Source organism: Cynocephalus volans, chromosome 13 (genome assembly GCF_027409185.1).
Source record: "Cynocephalus volans isolate mCynVol1 chromosome 13, mCynVol1.pri, whole genome shotgun sequence".
In the NCBI taxonomy this organism is placed as follows: Eukaryota; Metazoa; Chordata; class Mammalia; order Dermoptera; family Cynocephalidae; genus Cynocephalus; species Cynocephalus volans.
Window position 1 is genome coordinate 28350049 of NC_084472.1, and position 19907 is coordinate 28369955.

At 44.0% G+C, this 19907-nt stretch overlaps 1 protein-coding gene across 1 annotated transcript in view; it reads left to right on the top strand.

The window, feature by feature from the left end:
• Positions 1-15873, top strand: part of MEP1B (meprin A subunit beta) — a 56508-nt gene extending 40635 nt beyond the window's left edge. The window contains exons 15-16 of the mRNA XM_063076635.1: positions 3682-3835; positions 15641-15873. Coding sequence (XP_062932705.1) covers positions 3682-3835; positions 15641-15873 — 387 coding nt within the window. The remainder of the gene's footprint in view (positions 1-3681; positions 3836-15640) is intronic.
• Positions 15874-19907: the final 4034 nt, after the last annotated feature.

Here is a 19907-nt window from a genome sequence, read left to right on the forward strand (position 1 = left end):
AAATAGAATTTAGAGATTAATTTAGAAGAAAAATTTAAAGATTAATTTAGAGGCCTCATGAGTCTTCCTCTGCATGAACAATGTATTCTCTTCCATTCTACTCAAGTGTTCTTTCATATCTATCTTTAGATATTGGTCTTAAATATTTCTTATTGCATTTATCACTAAATATTCTATTTTTGGCTATGTTATGAGTTGAACGTTTTTCCATTTTATCTTCCAAAGGATTATTGTTTGCATATAAGAAGACTATTGGTTTTGTTATACTAATTTTATACTCAGACATCTTTCTGAATTCTATATACTTTATACAATTTTTAGTTTAACTTTTTGGATTTCTTGTTCAATTGCATCAGTTTGTACCTCTGAACCAGTGTTAAATTGAAGTGGTAGTGGACTTCCTTGCTTTGTTAATAACCTTAATGGGGGATGTTACCTATGCTTCACACACACACACACAAATATTTATATATATCATTTATGAGCTTTTAAAGCACACAAATAAATAAATAAATAAATAAATAAATTAATTAAAAAAAATAAAACCAATCCTTTGGAGACACGTGGTCAGGATATTGTGGACCAAGTATTGACAAATTACATCCATGGGCCAAATTCAGCTTGCTCCATTTTTTGTTGTTTTTTTTAAAATTCGGGTCCTATTGCTGTACTGTTTTTCTAAATAAAGTTTTATTGGAACAAAGCCACACACACAAAAATTATAACCACCCTAGTGGGTGTGAAGTAGTTTCTCATCATGCATTCACCATGACTTTTGCATCATAAATTCAAATGTCAACACAGTGAAAGAGCAAATAACATCATAGTATTCATATGAAAGTATTTGTAATCCCAGTGACCCCATGAAAGGATCTCAGAAGTTGCCAGGGTCTGTGGGCCACGAACAGCTGCCTTAGTTGAACTCTCTGCAGGCAGTAATAATACACTTTACCCAGTTAGTGACATTTCAGATGATTTTTCATGGCTGCTTGCCTTTCATAAGGGGAAGATATGGGGTAGTAGTTAAGACCATGAGTTTTTGCATCAATAGACCTGGGTTTGAATCCTGGCTCAGTAATTACTATTGTGCAATTTTGGGCAAGTTTCCTAGCATCTCTGAGACTCAATTTTCTCAGCTATAAAATGAGGACAAAAATCATTATACCAACTGCATTATATATCGATAAATTAAAAAAAATCATTATGCCATGGAATTCTTATGAGGTTAATAAGTACAAACTTTTCGGTACATACGTGGTAGGCACTCAACAAATGATAGCTATGACAGGTAGGTAGTTTAAAAAGTGTGATATAACTTATTATCTAAACAGGGACAATTTTGAGGGTGGAAAGAATGCTATTAAAAATGACTGTGAGAGGCTGGCTGTTTAGCTCAGTTGGTTACAGCATGATACTGATAATACCAAGGTCCAGGGTTTGATCCCTGTACTGGCCAGCTGCCAAAAATAAAACCAAAACGACTGTGGAGACAGCAGGCTTTGCTTGTCCCAGGAAAACCTGGAAGTGTCATCACCCTAATAAAAGGAAGCTGTAGCAAGTCACTTTAGCAACAGAATAAAAATTGTTGCCCACATGCTGGTAGTTAAGAGCACTGACTCTGGAGCCTGATGACCTGAGTTTGAATGCCAGCCACACACTATCTAGTGTGTGAATTTGGATGTGTTATTTAATCTCTCTCTCTCTCTTAATTTCCTCATCTCTATAATGAGTCATAAGAATACTTATCTTGTAATGTTGTTGCAAGAATTAAATACATAATATTTGCAAAATGCTTAGAACAGTTCCTGGCATATCACAAGCGCTATGAAAGTAAGCACTGCTCTCGTTAGAATACAAAGGGATGATAGAAAGGGAAGGTTAGAAAGCAGGAGGAAGAACCTCGGATGAAAATGGATTATTCTCAGTGGACTGGGGTAGGGAGGGGAGGATTACTTAAAAGTAGTGTTTTAATAGGGGTCTAATTAGCAAAAGCAATTGCGTAAGTCCCTTTCCTTATAATACATGTTTATGGCGGTTTACAATAAAAATCCTGCTTAAAAAAATTCAACCTTTCGAAGGTTGATCTCATTTTCTATGTAGAATCATGAGCCCTACCCATCTCCCTTAGTGTGTGGTTCTAGGATAATTAACCCTGTCACTCTAGGGCTAATGTCGGAATCCTGTTCACAGTGCCAATTGTTGAGCTATTAATCCTGTTCATGATGCCAATTGTCTAGCTACACAATCACGCCAGTTGTCGGGCTCCTTTACCTGCCAGTAATCCTGCACTGACTGGGCCGATTGTAAAGCTAGGGCTGGGTCTGGAGCTCACAGACCCCTCAAGCCCATTCCAGACTGGGTCATAATGTTAAGGCCAGCGTCCGACGGGTAAAAGAAATTTGCCCATGAGAACTGGGTGATAGGAAAAGGAAAAGAGTGTATTTCTGGCAGCCAGGGCTATGCAGGCCAATTAAAGTGCGCAGCCCTGAGTTGAAACCTCTCGCACTTTTTATTTTTAGCTAGGCGGGAATTTTTCGCACCTAACACAATCTAGTCAATGCAAGCAAGCCAGCGATACATAAGCTTATTTTGTGGGTAGCCCTGTAGCCCCTCCCCACCCTGGATTCCCCATAGGGACTTTTCAGGCTAAAATGGCAGAGCCGCCTAAAATGGCGTTGGCCATGCTACTCTGTTTATTCCCCCATTTATTTTAGCAAGCGACTTGTACAGAAGCAGAATGCATATGTTAAGGTCAGTAGGGGTTGGGGCGTCCCTTAACATAAGTAGTGTTTTCAGAAAGGAAGATAGTTTGCCAAAAGTATTAAATGTGTTGAAAAACATGTATTTATCTATTTAAGCAATCTTTCTTGTACTTAAAATTGAGGCCTACGTTTCATTTTCAATTCAATTAAATAATCCGTCTGAGCTTTAAAAAAAATACAGGGCACCCACTTTCCCCAGCTTTTTAATTTACTTTTATTTTTTTCTCATTCAAAATGTTAAAAAAAAAAAAGAAAGTCTTTAACTTAATGAATATATAATTCTCTCTAAATTATAATGTGATTTTTTTATGGTTTGAAATATTTGCTTCTATTTGGCTTTTTTCTTTTCCTAGTTGAACAACCAAATGCGTTGTGCTAGATTTGCTCAAAACAGAGAGAGCACCAGTAGCCATTTGAAGCATCTTTAATTCCCACAGGCCATTTCATAGAAGATCTCTTTACCATTTCCTTCTTTGAAAAGTTTCCAGAGAGCACAAGTCTAAAAACAATATACAGTATAGTGTTCTGTCTGAGATTTAGAGAAGACAGACAAAGGTTAACAAAAACACAAAGACAGAAATTTAACTCATTCCATTTTATCGAAAGCAATTTCCAATTAGCTTATCTGTTATGTAGATAACTTCATCCAAGCATTTATTTAATAGTTAATTAGCAGCATCACTTAAAAGATTTCTGTAGCCTAGAAAACACAAGGCCATAATCCCAGCTAATAATATCAAACTGATGAGGAAAGACACAGTACCGACGTTTTCAGCTGATGATATGGCAAAGATCATGAAATTCTGCAAAACTCAATCTAAAGTGAGTTATAAATCGCACAAATACCAGCTAATGGATAATGAGATTCTATTCTAATGTTGATAATGTGCAATGTAAGTGTTTCCTGTTTCTTAAACAGGACATCTTTGACCATTTAAACAAGTCTTTAGCACCAAGCATCCACAGACATGAGTATATTAAAAAAGCCATTTTGTGTATGCTGCTTGGAGGTAATGAGAAAGTACTTCTCGATGGGACACGCATAAGAGGAGACATCAATGTCTTATTAATAGGTAAGAGCATGCTGAGTTAATAGTGCATTGATAACTTATTTTTATTGTCCTCTAGTCGCTATGCTTGTGTGATTCAGTGATGTAATATTAGCAAGAAAACAAAATGCCAGACTAGCACAATTACTGTGTCATCATTTTCTGGCATAAAAATGTGCGCATTTTATTGGAAACATTTTTTATCCTTGAGAACATCATTTGACCTTTTTTACAAATAGCCTGTGTCCAATACATCAACCCCCTATCCCAGATTCCCCATGTATCTCTTTACTCCCACCCTTGTATCTAGCACCAAGTTTCAACTTTGGTCTATTGAAAAATCCAACAAACACCCTAAAAAACATGACTTTCTTTATTGTCCAAATCTTCCTCTTACATAGGCCATTTCCCATCTTTCCCTTTACCCTTTGAGCAAAGATTTTGGGTGCTTTCATCTTATCTAAGAACTTGCAATTGGCAAATCTTTACCCACCACTAACTCTGACCCTCTTGATGTCAGGCACTCAGGACATGTGACACTGAAAGAAAGTAAGCCAAAATGCCAGGTACCAATCAAGCTTTATTAAGGGAAAAGACTCTGCTGCGCTGCACTCAAAATGGAGGGCATCAGCTGGGGCTGCCTTCAGGGTGGAGAGCAGCCCCAGGTGTCAGGGTGGGAGAGCTTATATGGAATGTAGGGAAGGCTGACATAATCAGGGAGGGGGGTTTGTACAGATGCAGAAGCTATATGACCAGGGTGAAGAATTGCGCCCTTACAGAAGCAAAAGGGTTTCTGTTTCTCAGAAATCATGAGGTTTCTTACAAAGGGAGGGGCTGGTGACCATTTTGTGCTTGCCTTTTCCTAAAATGGTGCCGGTTAAGTTCAGAACCTATCATTCCCACCTTTTAAGTATAGGGAGAAGAGAAAAGGGGCAAACATGTCATTCTTCTGAAGCTACTTCCTGCTGCAGATGGGCAAGGATATGGAAAAAATAAAAGATTTATGATGATGAGTAAAACAATTAGGGGTGGTATTGGTTTCATGTGGGGAGGCTGTATTCTTCTGGGGAAGGGTTGATGGTTCTCAGGGGCTGATATTCTCCTCCCAGGAACAATTCAGTGACCTTCTGGTTAGTGAAGGCTTGCATATGTTCCTGCAAGAAATTAGAAAAACACCAAAAGAGACAAGGACCAAAAAGTAGGCTGAGTCCCAGCACAGTTAGGGGTCCTGGTAGGGGCAAAAGCCAGGGTATCAAAGGGTTTAGTGACTGGGGCCACCCGCAAGATGTGTTTGTGTTTGTAACCCTTTGTGTCGGTGATCAATGCTTGCTTTTAAATGGCTTAAGTTGTTTTGGATCACTCCGGACTTATTTACGTAATAACAGCATTCCTGCCCCAAGAAGAGGCAGGTGCCTCCCTTCTCAGCTGTAAGGAGGTCAAGGGCCTGACAGTTCTGTAAAGTGACTGTCATGAGTGAGGTGACCTGTCACTGGAGGGAGGAGATGCTATCTATCACCTGGTTTATGTGTTTGTGTTTTCCTGAGAGTTTTTGATAGAATTGAGAGGTGGTAGCAAGGCCCACTGTGCCAGTCCCAGTTGCAGTAAGGATCCCTGCACCAATTAAAAGGGGGCAGTTAGTGCTTTATGGGAGCAGGGGGCACTTCCTGAGAGGGGCGGCCAAAGTTAGTCCCAGTCCCATCTCCATCCCTCCATCTGTCCAGATATTCAAACAAATATGCAAGAAATCGCATTGGGGAGCAGGCAACAGGATAAAGTAGTTTTACAAAGGAAATATATTCCAGTTTTAGGGCACGGATGAGGAGGGGGTAAGTGAGTGGTAGCGTTACAATGGCTGGCGGTAGTGTTGGTGGTGTTAATAAGACAGAGTGTTGGGAAGCCCTGCACAGCACTGACAGTCCCCAATGAGGTGAAATTGGGGTAAGGGTGTAGGGGCCATGAGAAAGACCTGAGCAGGAGAGGAAGAGTGGGGGCCTGGTCATTGAGCAGCCTGTTTTGAAGATCTGCCTATTTTGTTCCCCTGAACTATTGGGTTGTTGGGGGTTTGGTGTCCTTTGCAGTGTATAACCCCAACCTCCTTTGGGAGTTGTGCAGTCTCAACAAGTATCTTGATAAGATGTCTCTTTTTTATGGGCCCTCCTTGAGAGGTCATGTATCCTCTCTCCTTCCATATGGCCGTGCAAGAGTGTAGGATGTGGTGAGCATACTTAGAGTCAGTGTATATATTGACTTGTTTGTTACTTGCCAGAGTGAGAGTGTGGGTGAGGGCAATGAGTTCTGCCTGTTGGGAAGTGGTGTTGGGGGAGGGGGGCAGCCTCAATAGTTTGTGTTAGATTTACTATGGCATAACCCACCCAGGGGGCATGGGTGGAAGTGGCGCTCCCATCTATGAACGATGTATGTTGAGGCCACATAACGAAATGCAGAGAGATGTGTGGAAAGGGATTGAGAAAGCAGTCTAAAGCCTCCATGCAATTGTGTCCTAAGGTCGTGAGTGTTTGGGGATGAGAGTGGCTGGATTTAAGGGAGAGCAAGGTTTAAAAGAGAATTGGGAACTTTCAATGAAGGTAAGTTGGATAATTTGTAGGCAGGAAGGGGAGAGAATTGACTTGGTCTTATGGCTGAGAAGGTCTTGAAGATGATGGGGGGAGCAAATGACTGTTTGTTGTCCAAAAGTTAGTTTACAGCTTTCTTGTGCCGAAAGAGTGGCTGCCACCAAGCCCCATAAACAGGGGGCCCATCCCTGGGCTGTGATGTCTAGTTGTTTAGAGAGGTATGTAACCAGGGAGAAAATATCTCCTTCCTCTTTTCCCAAAACCCTGACTGCCAATCCTTGGGTTTCAGTGGTGTATAGGATAAAAGGATGAAATAGATTTGGGAGGGATGGAGCTGGGGCTGTGAGGAGATCAGCTTTTAATCGCTGGAAGGGAGAATGAATGGGCTTTGTGGGATCTAAGGGAATGGCAGGATCCCCTTTGGCTGCCTCATAAAGTGGTTTTGCCAAAGTTAGGAATCCATAGGCGAAGATGTCCTGCAAGCCCCAAGAGGGAGAGGATTTCACTCTTTGTGGTAGGAGTAGGGAGTTCAGAAATTAAACTCTTGTGAACCACCATTATTTCTCTGGTGTTGGGGGTGAGGTGGACTCCCAAGTAGGTGACTGAAGGAGAAGAAATTTGGGCCTTGCTGGGGGACACTCAATATCCCTTGGAGGCTAAGAAATTATGGAGAGCAACAGTGTGGGCCTGTGCATCCTCGTAAGAGGGGCTACAAAGGAGGAGGTCATCCATGTAAATTGTATTAAAGTGCTAGAGGTTGGAGGAAGTTCAGAAAAGTCTTGAATTAAGGCCTGGCTGATGAAGTGCGGGCTATCCCGAAACCCCTGAGATAGTACTGTCCAGGTGAGTTGTTGGGAATGACGCGTATCAGGATCAGTCCAAGTGAAGACAAACAGGTTTTGACAGGAAGTGTGTAAGAGGATAGAAAAAAAGGCATCTTTGAGGTCAAGTACAGAGAAGAAATGGGTTGTTGTTAGGATGATGGATAGAAGAATATAGGCATTAGAAACGATTGGGGTTATGGGTAAAACAGCCACATTAATGGCCCTGAGGTCTTGAGCTAAACAGTATGAGCCATTAGGCTTTATAACCAGAAGGATGGGTGTATTAAAAGGCAAGTGGGTAGGCCATGAAAGATGAGAAGAAAAGAGTTTGTGTATGACAGGTTTTAAGCCTATTAGGTGTTTGTTAGCAATGGGGTATTGTGGGACATTAGGGAACAAAGAGGGGTTCTACAACTTAACAAGGATAGTGGAATGGTGTGTAGCAATGGAGGGAGAAGTGTCCCACACTATGGAATTAATCTTGTCTGAGGGGAAGGGGAAGGTGGAAGCCTCAAGGACCAGGTCTGGGGTGGCCTGTGACAGGAGTATTGTAGCTGGAGTTAAAGTATTTAAGGTAAGGGTAGCTTTGAATTTGGAAAAGATGTCCCATCCCAGTAAGGGGGCTGGGCATTGAGGCATTATTAAAAATATGTGTGTGAATTGGGTGTGATGTAGGGTGCAGGAAAGGGGTTGAGTGATCTGTGGGTGGTATTCTGATCCTGTGACCCCTACTATTGTGATAAAGGATGGGGTTGTTGGTCCTGCATATTTAGGAAGGGTAGAGTAAATGGCCCCTGTATCGATGACAAAAGAGATCAGCTTACCTGCTATCAGGAGACTTACCCTGGGCTCATGCGTGGTGATCTCTGTGGGGGCCTAGGGCCCTGGGAATCGTCACTTCTCCTCCTGGGCAAAGCCTAGAAGCTCCAGTAAGGATGGCCATGGAGCTAAAGTTTGTGGGTTAAGGAGTGGGCCACTCCCTCTCTGGCAAGTGGCACAGTCAACCACCAGTGAGCTGGCAGTTTGCAGTGAGGACAGGGCCCAGGAGGGGCCCTGGGGTTAGAACAGGCCTGTACCCAGTGGCCCAGTTCACCACATTTGAAGCAGTTCCCTGGTGGCTTGCCCCTAGAGGCAGCTGGCTTTTGAGTGTGTGAACCATGGAAGGCATTAGCCAGGAGCTGGTATTTGGCCTGATCCCTTTTGTATTGATGCTTCTTCTCCTCCTCCTTCCTATTGTTAAAAACCTTGAAAGCTGCATTGAAGAGGTCTCATTGGGTCATATTTGGACCATCCTCAAGTTTTTTAGTTTTTTTTCGGATATCAGGGGCTGATTGGGTAATAAAATGACAGTGTAAGAGGGCCATGCCTGCAGGGGAGTTTGGGTCTATATGTGTGTATTTATGTAAAGCCTCAGAGAGGCGGGTTAGGAACTCACTGGGATTTTCAGTGGATTTCTATGTGATTTCTCTAAGCTTGTCATAATTGACCAACTTGTGAGTAGCCTTTTGGAGGCCATGAAGTAGGTGTGTGATCATGTTATCCCAGAGATCCTGATCCCCATGGCTGGCCTGGTAGTCCCAATTTGGGTCTGTGTGAGGGATGGCAACAGCTCCCACAGGCCACCTATTATTTTGAGCATGTACCTCATCTGCCTGTTGTTGGGCCATTATCCAGACCTGCTCCCTGTACTCAAGGGACAAAATAGTAGTGAGGATCATAAAAATATCATGCCAGGTGAGATATCTGAATTCCTTAAGATATGTGTCTGGGTTGGACTGGAAAGACTCCAGTCATTTTTCGGTTTGGGAGAAAATAGAAAGAAAAAAGGGGATATGGACCCAGGCAATTCCCCCTGTCCCTGCCACTTCATGGAGGGGGTATAAAGGAGCCAGAGCTGAGGTAGGGTTGTCACCTGAAGGGGAAGAAAGAGAGGAGTTGGGTGGCTGGGGATGAGCATCTGGAGACCAGGAAGGGAAAAGAGAAGGAAAAGGTGAAGGGGCTGGTGGAGGATCTGGAGCGTAAGGAGGTGGTTGGGGAGCAGAGTGGTCTGACAGATCAAAAGATTGATCTGAGTCTGGAAGGGGAGGCTGGGCATGAGCAAGGAGGATTTGAGACGCAGGACAGTTTTGACAGAGAGAAGGACATGATCAGAGATGGAAGAAGGCTTGAACATAAGGAATCTCTCTGGCTTGCCGTTTCAGTGACAAAAGTTGTCTAGGTCACTTAGAGTTCTAAAATCGAAAGTGCCATTTTCTGACCATTGAGATCCATTGTCTAGTTTGTATTTAAGCCAAACCTGATTGCAATAGAAAATGAGGCATTTGGATTTAATATTTCCCTGGAGGCCAAGAGGTTGTACAGCCCCGAAGAGTAGAGCGCAGAGGCTTGGATTGTGAGGAAATTGGCCAGGAGACAGCCCAGAGGCATAGAGTATGGAGGTTTGGATTGTGAGGATCCCACTTAGAGGGCTAGAGAGAGGTGATCAGTCTCAATAGGTTTCTTACAAAGGGAGGGGATAGTGACCATTTTATGCTTGGATTTTCCTAAAATGGCACCAGCTATGTTCAGAACCTATCAGACACAATATAGTCCCCTCTGTGTAGTTGTGGAGATCCTCATTGGTGTGCACCTTTTTTTGAGAGAGAAGCCACCAGCCAGCTAGAGGAGCATCCTCCAATAGCTGGGGGCATGAGAGGGGTTCCCTCAGCGAGGCACCTGGTCTTCGGGAATTAGACAGTCGTCATAGAGAGTAGTTGGGGAAACCTGTAGAAGTAGGACAGACCCACTGACTCACCCTGAATTGAGGCCAATGGTGGATGCATTGGTCTGAAACGGCACAAGGAGAGAGTCCAGAGGCACTCGGTTCAGCAGGTCTGGGAAGGGCAGCTGGGGGGCCAATCAACCCGAGAGAGGGGATCACCTGAAAGTCCCAGCCAGGACCCTTCCTGGGTTTCAGCACCATAATAAAAGAAAGTGAGCTGAAACACCAGATACCAATCTAGCTTTATTAAAGGAAAAGAATCTGCCAGGCTGCACTCAAAATGGGGGACAGCAGCCAGGGCAGCCCCAGGCATCAGGGTGGGAGAGCTTATATGGGCTGTAGGGAAGGCTGACGTAGTCAGGGAGGGAGTTTTGTGCTGATGCAGAAGCTATGTGACCAGGGTGGAGAATTGTGCTCTTGCAGAAGCAAAGGGGTTTCTGTTTCTCAGAAATCATGAGGTTTCTTACAAAGGGAGGGGTTAGTGACCATTTTGTGCTTGGATTTTCCTAAAATGGCACCAGCTATGTTCAGAACCTATCAGACACAATATCGTCCCCTCTGTGTAGTTGTAGAGATGACACAAATATTCACTGAACATGCATTTATTAAATACTTACTCCATGCCAGCTACTGCCAGCCACTGATAAAACAAAAAATGGTGGACACAAAGCTTGTCCTTAAGGGCCTTACAGTAGAGAACAGAGGGATAAACAAGGAAAGAAATTCGTGCATCCAAGTGGTCTAGGTACTATGACAGAAGTATAAGCAGAATGTTGAGAGGGCACTGACAAAAAGTACCAGAAAGGACATAATGATTCAGGAGAGGAAAATATCACACAGAGAATGAGGGAAAAGTTTCCAAGAATAGGATTTTTAGCTTTGAACACTTCCCTTGAATGGTCATTTCAAGAACTCACTAGAAAATACTCCTAAAGAATATGTTTCCAAAATATTCATCAATATCTTCCACATTCATTGCCACCTTTAGGAAGCTTGACCAGACTTACCAAAATAGAGCCACCCAATCACTCCCTTCTACATAAACTTGTTCATAATTCATGTCCTAACACTTGTCAAAATCTACTATTTTTCTTATGACTTTGTTTTTTGCCAGTAAGCTCAAAGAAAGCTGAGACTTTGTTTTGTTCAGTGCTATATCTCCTATGCCTGGCACATAGAAGATGGTCAACAATATTTCTGAATGGATGAGTGGTGAATTCACAGGATTTTCTCAAATCAGTCTTGTGGACTAGGCATTTCCCTTTCTCAAATCCACACTTTCAATCACTTTCCCCTACCCTCATCAGCCCTGGATCAATATCAGTCTTCTTGTTCCACAGGGAAGTAAGTTTTACAGTTGAGAATACTCACCATACCCTCCCTGTTACCCTCTCAAGGTGCTCAGATGCTTTAGGCAAAGGTCATGGTCAGAGCCAAAGTCCTCAACAATGAAACTCAAGCTAAGTCTGCACAAGTATCAAATTACAATAGTCTAAGCTGTACAAGAAAATGAACTCTGGATTATAGAGAAGTGTTCTTTTTGCTGTAAGTTTATGGTCTCTTATTCAAACTTCATGAGGATTTAGAATTTGGGGTGATATGTTTTGCTCATTTCCTGACACTTTTTGACAGACAGAAGGACTGCCATTCCGAGAAGAGGGAAAATGGACAACCGTATTTGATAGGCAAATGAAAAACATCCCCTGATATTATTTAGGCTTGCCTAGCTAATAATTATTAATAATCCAAATGAGATATTGTTTTTGTTTTAAAGTCTTTTTATAAAGAATAATTCCTTGAAATGTGTGGTTATTTTTTACCATGCCTTTGGTTGTGCTAGTTAACTCAATTTCACAAATATTTAGAGTCCCAGACGTTTGGGGTGGCTGGGAGGGGAAGAGCAGGGGGTGTGTGGGTTAGGACTGTAAAGAACTGTAAGAATCCTAAAACCTAGTATCTTGACATGTGTTCTAGAACATTTTACACAAACATTGCATATTTAAAAGGAGCATGCCCCTCCTCACTTTGTGTTTTCAATATTCAAAATGGAAACAGGGTCAGAGAAAGCTGTACTGCAGAGGCAGAGGCACATGCCACCGCCACCAGCACCGGTTCACCCAACCCTACAAACTGTCATTCTAGTTTTCCTAGTTGCCTTCTCTATAGGAAAATTAGCAGAGCATCTGTTGCACTGAGCCCAAAAACAAAAACGTCCTCTGCTGCTCTAGGAGATAACATCCACAGAAGGCCGGAATTAAAATAAACTAAACCGAGGACTGCAGATTGTTCAAATTAGCCTGCATTAAAGCCAGGGGAACAGCCAGTCATTTAACTGACCAGAACACGACCAAGGGTTCCAGTCAAGATGGTGGAGTAGGTGGTCCCCAGTGTCACTCTTAAATTAGACTGCAGCTGCTGCTGATTTGAGAGGACAGATGAGTGAATGACAAGTGTTAATAAACCCAGGAAAAGGTATACAGTAAGCCACAGGGAAGCAAGGGAATGCAAAGCAGATGGACAATGGGGTTTGAACAGAAGGAGAAAAATGGAATTTTTAGATTGAGTTTTTTAAAAAAGATAGCAATACCCTATATTTCTACAGATGCAATCTTTCTTAAGTCCATCTCTTTTGGTTTGCTGCCAAAAAAGAATGGATAGGGGTTTCTGGTAAAGTGTCACAGATGAAATGCTCAGATAAGAATGCTGGGTGTTTCCATAAATCTCAGAAAGCATTGCATCACTTCATACATTGAGTTAGGTATATAGGCATGTTATAGGATTCTAATTCCAAACACAAGCCAATGAATTTAGTCAAGCCATTAACATAGCCTACTTCGAGAATGCTGAGATACAAAAGAAGTATTCATTTACTGCCATTTGGAAATAAATTACCTAGGTGATGGGTCTTGCCATTTTAAGAAACAAAACTTTTCAATTTGAAACAATTTGTTGAATGAATGTGTGAATAAAATATGTGTTAAATAAATGTATGAATGAAACTATTTGAATGAATTTACAAATGAATGAATGAAATGGACTGTGCAATTTCATTCAGCAGTAGAAACTAAAAATAATTTCTTGGTGACATTGTAAACGTAAGTCATACAGCCATACCATCATACAAGGACACCCAGGGGGCTGAAATGTGAGTCAGGATTGCATTTTCACTCAGGAGTCCTCACCTGGGGAACAGGACATAATGGAGCAAGTCTAGAGGGTCAGTAAGATCAGCCAACCAAGAGACTGCTGAGAGAGCACTGCCTTAGGGGTAAATGATGAGACCCAGCAATTCATTTTAAAAAACACTACTGGGGGTTCCAGTCAAGATATTGGAATAGATGGTCCCCAGTGTTACTCTTTCCCACAAATCAACCAATTTACAATTATAAAAATGTAACAGCCAAGCTGGAGCGGCTGGAGCTCAGGGGAAAAGGAGGAGAGACCTACGGAGTTCATGAAGGTGGGAGAAACCATGATGAGAGAAAGAAAAAACTGCTCTGGCCATTTGGGGATGTGGCCGCTTTAATGCTGGAGCTGATGAGCTCATGGAGCAGGAGCCAGCAGAAGCTGCAGCTGTGCCCTTCAGATGGAGTTACTTGGAGGCAGCAGGGGAGAAGTGTTATGCCCACGAGAACCAGGTGATACGAAAAGGAAAAGAGTTTATTTCTGGCAGCCAGGGCTACGCAGGCCAATCGAAGTGCGCAGCCCCGAGTTGAAACCTCTTGCACCTTTTATTTATTAGCTAGGCGGGAATTTTTCGTGCCTGACACAATCTAGCCAATGCAAGCAAGCCAGCGATACATAAGCTAATTTTGTAGGTCGTCCTGTAGCCCCTCCCCACCCTGGATTCCCCATAGGGACTTTTCAGGCTAAAATGGCAGAGCCGCCTAAAATGGCATTGGCCATGCTACTCTGTTTATTCCCCCATTTATTTTAGCAAGCAATTTGTACAGAAGCAGAATGCATATGTTAAGGTCAGTAGGGGTTGGGGCGTCCCTTAACAGAAGAGGACCTTGGCGGCCCCCAGGACAGCAAGACCACTTATAGTGTTCCTGTGGACCCACACAGGAGCAAGGAACCAGAACCGCTGAAAAAGGGGAGCCATTCAGAGGCTGGTAAGTCAATGCAAGGGACCAGCACAGGGTCTGTCCCATGGGAAGTGCTTGGAGCACAGGCAGTTGGGGAAACAGGCCCAACAGGAGAACACTGGGACACAGCAAGGACAGCCAATCTGCTCCCAATCAGTGCAGGATCACTCAGAGGAGACTGGTCAAGAATGCAGAATTTCATAGGGTGCAGTTTGACAGAAAAATTCAGGCCCAGATCAGAGTTTCTACCAACCCAGGTGCACCAAGTCTCTGGAGAGCCAGAAGTACCTATACAGTCAACCATTAAACCCTAAGCTGCACAAAAAGCCTTCCCTAGGGTAAAGCAGCAAAGCAGCAATTTAGCTCAACCACACAGCTCAAGTACTGGTTCCTACAGGAAGTTCCCCCATGTTAGTAGTAAGCAAAGGACAAAAAATTAGTTCCAGCTCAGGCACACCACCAGCACCTTGAGGCCTGCCAGGGGACATGAGGTATGGAGCTGCGGACAGGACCCATGCTCACAGCCACTCACACTGCCAGCTCCTTGGGGCTCACCCAGGAAACAGACCCAACTCCAGCATCCAGTCACACCACCAGTGCCTTGGGGCCCACCCAAGGGCCTGGGGCATGCAACCAGGGGTCAGACCCCCCACCCACAACCAGGCACACCGTGCCAGTGCCTTAAAGCCCACCTGGGGACCTGAGGCATGGAGAAAAGGACTGGACCCCCTCCCACAACCAGGCACACAGTGCCAGCACCTCGGGGCCCACGCGGGGACCTGAGGTATGGAGCCAGGGACCAGACATTTCCCACAGCCAGGCACACTGCCAGCACCAAGGAGCATGCCAAAAACATCACCTATATTTGGGTGGCCCACCACAGCCACCACAATAACCATGGCTGCCATGAAAGCGGCTAGACACCACAACCACCAGGTAGATGGTCCGCCAGCCACTTCAGTGCATTGACACAAGGAGAGCCACCAGCAGAGATAAAGAAAAGAAGGGGATGTCTGTCTCCACAAAGCCCATTTCAGAGTGACAGAAGAAGCATCTGTTCTATGATAATACTGGGGGACCTGATCACACCTCTCAGCATTCGACAGATCATCTAGGCAACAAATCAACAGAGTAACCATTATTCTTTCAGAGGGAGAGAAGAAACCTAGGGTAATTAGAGGGGGAGAGGGGAGGGAGAGGGGGATGGGAAGAGATTGGACAAGAGGCATAATGAATAATTATGATTTGTAACAGTATATATGCTAGTAATATTGATTCGATAAACATATCTCAATGTTGAACTCCAAAAGTATGTATAATCAATTTTGATTCAATAAAAATTTTAAAAATAATAAAACAATACCTGGTACCTCAGAGGCAGGTGGAATTTTGAGTTCTGCACATAGTTAGTGAGTCTGATAGTTTTTCTCTAGGCAGCTCACATGGAGTCATGTCTAAGTCCTAGGGAAACAGTGAAATGCAGAGGAAAAACCAAGAGAACTATTATTCCAAAAGATCTCCACACAACACTGGTAGGACTGCTTTGAAGAAAGGTGTTCTCTTCAATTTGCCACAAAATCTAGCATTGTTTCAGAGAACGTGGGACCAACATATCAGCAGCGTTCAGCTGATGAGTGTGGGAGGAGGCAGCACCAGCAGCAGCAGCCCTCTGATAAAGGACACCCTCACGACAGCCGTGTCCCCACTTGGCACAGCATCACAGCTTATCCAGCATGACACAGCTACACCACCAGAGCCAGGGGGCACTAGCAGCACTGGGAGGGATTTGGACTATTGTTCAGTAAAGGCTGACTGAGCATAGCGTGTCAAGTTCAGGGGTAAATTCGGTGACAAATAAGATGCACTTGCTCTCTGCCCTCATGGCTCTTGCATTTCAGAAAGGACTTGGCTGGTGTATTAATTTGCTAGGGCTGCCATAAAAAACACCACAAACTGGGTGGTTTAAACAACAGAAATTTGTTGTCACAGTTCTTGAGGCCAGAAGTCCAGAATCAAGGCGTCAGCAGAGTTGGTTCCTTCTGAGGGCCTGTGAGGGAGAATCTGTTCCAGGCTAGTTAGAAACTAAAGGTAGATAAAGTTTGTTATGTAGATTCCTCTGGTGCTGTCCCCAAGCTGATAAGGGTCTAAAGTCGTCTCCAGGGATTAACCTTTGTCCTTGCTGGTAGAGAGGGGAGGAGGGACACCTTTGTAAATTTATGTTCTACTTTTATGCAAATGGAAGGGGGCAAAGAGCTTTTCTTGTACCTACTTCTTCTCAGTTGACTTTTAGCTCCAAATAGTCCTGATGGCAAAGTGGCATAACTTGGGGTAGCATATTCTGCCATCCTCCATAATTCAACCCATAAGAGCAGGAGAAATTGGTGGGGGCTGGAACAGGAGAGAAGGGAATGTAGCTGAGAGAACATATTTTTGAGCCCATACGTGAAGACTCCTGGAAATACCCAGAAACTATTGTAGTGGCCTTGTGAGTGGTGGGAGGTTCCACAGATGCAGATGGAGGCAAAGGACAGAAAAACATTACTCATTACTTTAAATGAGGCCTCAATTTTACCACCCCGGCTAGAGAAATACGTTTCCTATATTATTCTGTTTTCTTCCAGTTTTTTAATATATTTTTTAATGTTTAACCCTCTGAATGATTTCAGATTTATTGCAGTATATAGACTAAGTATAAATTTAAATTAGTTTTTCTCTATCCTGATATCCACTTACCCCAGTAGTCTTTAGTCATCAATGACTTCAGAAGAATTTGTAGTGAGTTTTTATTGTATTGTAGTGAAGGAAGCAAGAAATCTCAAATCCAACTCAGTCATATCCATCCAAGCCTTTCTTTCTGCCTGAGACTCCCATGGAATTTGCTTACAAGAAATAGCAAATAAGAAAATACTGCTTTGATAGAACTGAGTTAGTGCCCAGTACTCCCAGTGTAGCCCTGTGATGAAGCTGAGCTAGAGCGTGCAACATGGCCCTCCCAATCAAAGCCTGCACCCGATAGAATTCTATTCTGCAGCCAGATGCAAGATACGGCAACACAATGACATGCACCTTTAGATGTGTGTGCAGAGAAGACCTGGCGGGCCCTGCATACGCTTAGCACCCAAGCACGTGGAAGAAGCGTAGACCTGGAGGCAGGGAGGCAAAGAGGCAAGCTGAGTGTGCCATTCCCAACCCCCCTTTAGCTTCTTTCCCCGGTTGTCATACTGCTTCTGTTTTGTCTTACATTCATTTTATAATACTATCATGCACTTCATAACATTTTAGACAATGACAGACCGCATATAGGACAGTGGTCACATAACATTATAATGGCTATACCATATAGCTTATGTGTGTAGGAGGGTATACCATCTGGGTATCTGGGTTTGTGTAAGTGCACTCTATAATGTTCACATAATGACAAAATCACCTAATGACACTGAAAAAAGGGGCCAAGATGCCGGGTACCAATCAAGCTTTATTAAAGGAAAAGAATCTGCCAGGTTGCACCCAAAGTGGGTGGCAGCCCATGGCTGCCCTCAAAATGGAGGACAGCACCAGGTGTGGAGGTGGTAGAGGGTGCCAAGGGCTGGCTGATATAATCAAGGAGGGGCATTATGCTAATGTGGATGGGGTGGAGAACTGCCTCCTTGCAGAAGCAAATGGGGTTTCTGTTTAAGTCAGGAGGCTTCTTGTAAAGGGAAGGGGGAGGGGTGCGGTGCTGGAGTGGAAGACAAGGCCAGTGGCTATTTTGTGCTTATCGTGTGCACAATGGCGCTGGTCATGCCCAAAATCCATCATTCCTGCCTTTAAGTATAAGAAGGGAAAAGGGGCGAAGTTCTCATTCTTCTGAAGCTACTTCCTGCTGGAGATGGGTGAGGATATGGAAAAAATGAAAGATGTATGTTGGCAGGTAAAACAATTAGGTGGTGGGGTATTGGTTTCATGTGGGGAGGCTGTATTCCTCTGGGGAAGGATCACTGATTCTGAGGGACCTGATATCCTCCTTGCAGGAACAGTTCTGTGACCTTTTGGTTTATGAAAGCCTGCATACTTTCCTGCAAGAAATTAGAGAAACACCAAAAGAGACAGGGACCAAAAAGTAGGCTGAGTCCCACCATAATTAGGGGTCCTAGTAGGGGCATAAGCCAGGGTATCCAAGGGTTCAGTGACTGGGGCCACCCCCAGGTGTGTTTGTGTCTTGTAACCTTTTGCATCGGTGATCAGTGCTTGCTTTTTAATGGTTTAAGTTGCTTTGGATAACACCAGGCTCATTTACATAACAGCATTCCTCCCCAAAGAAGAGGCAGGTGCCTTCCTTCTCCGCTGTAAGGAAGTCAAGGGCAAGTGAGGTGACCTGTCAATGGAGGGAGGAGATGCTGTCTATACTTAGTTCTTCTGAGAGTTTTTGATGGAATTGACAGGCAGTAGCAGGGCCCGCTATGCCAGTCCCAATTGCAGGAAGGATCCCTGCCCCAATTAAAAAGGTACAATTAGTGTCCTACAGGAGCAGGGGCACTTCCTGAGAGGGGGGCCAAAGTAAGCCCCAGTCCTATCTCCATCCCTCCATCTGTCTGGAGGGTGATGTCCTGACGAGATAAAAGAATATGCAAGAAATCGCGTTAGGGGTCAGGCAACAGGATAACGTAGTTTTACAAAGGAAATATATTCCAGTTTTAGGGCATGGATGAGGAGGGGGTGATTAGTAGTGTTTGGTGTTAGTGAGGCAGAGTGTGGGCAGGCCCCGTACAACGCTGGTAGTCTCCACTGAGGTGACATTAAAGGAAAGTGAAGAGACATTTGTGGAAACTTTGTGGGCTGCATTGATGGGAGGGGGGTGACCACAAAAAGTTTCTCATGAAGTGGGAGACAGATGAGTCACTCAGGGACGAGTCTGATTCACTGAGGACTGCATAATCCCTGTGGACCTGGAACCTCCATGTTCCAGGTGAGGGGGAGCATTGAGATAGGAGGAAAAACACGGGAAGGATGCGAAGGGTTAGGGAGCCAAAAGAATTTAAAGGGGACATTGCTACAGTGAAATTGCTAAGAAGCATCCTACTGATAGGAGGTAAAGGAGGCCAGGAGGAATCTTCCTATAATGTTACACCCCTTTGGGGCAGCTGCTGCCAATCCTGTAGCAAGTACTAGAATAGATAGTATAATAAAGGTTAGGGACATTAGGTGGCATATTACTTATCATGTTCCACGATGGCAAATCCACGATAGCAGGTCAGGACCAGTCTTGGAGTAGCTCTTGTGCAAAGGACGTGAAGCGGGCCTGCAAGAGTGCGAGGATAATCGCCGGGGGAAAGATCATTCTTCTTTTGGGATTGGGGGAAGAGGGAAGGTCCTAGAGATTTTTAGTTTTTTGGGGTCCTAAAATGGATTAAGTGTAAGGAGATGTTGGGTTGGGGGTTGAGCAGAGGGACCCCTCTGGCTTGGTGTTAACAGATTTTGGGGGTAAAGTCTCAGGTGCTAGTTTTGCCAAGGATAAGTGATACCAAGGGGCCTTTACTAGTACTTTTACTGCCATGGGGGTGGTGAGAAGTACTGTATAAAGCCCTTCCCAACATGGTGAGAGAGGCTTTGGGGTTCGAGTTTTAATATATATTTGCTGTCCCAGGCTCAGTTAAAAGTCTCAGGAGGTGGTGGGGAAAGGATGAGGTAATAGAAGTTTAGCCTGTCCCCTAAGAAGATCCCTAATGAGCGAAAGAGTAGGGAGATACTGGCCTAAAGGGAATGAGCTGGAAGGGAGAGGTGTGAGAGTGAAGGGCTTACTGTACATAAGTTCGAGAGGGATGAGGCCTGGGGGCTTACAGGGGGCAGGCTGTAGGTGAGTGAGTGACTGGT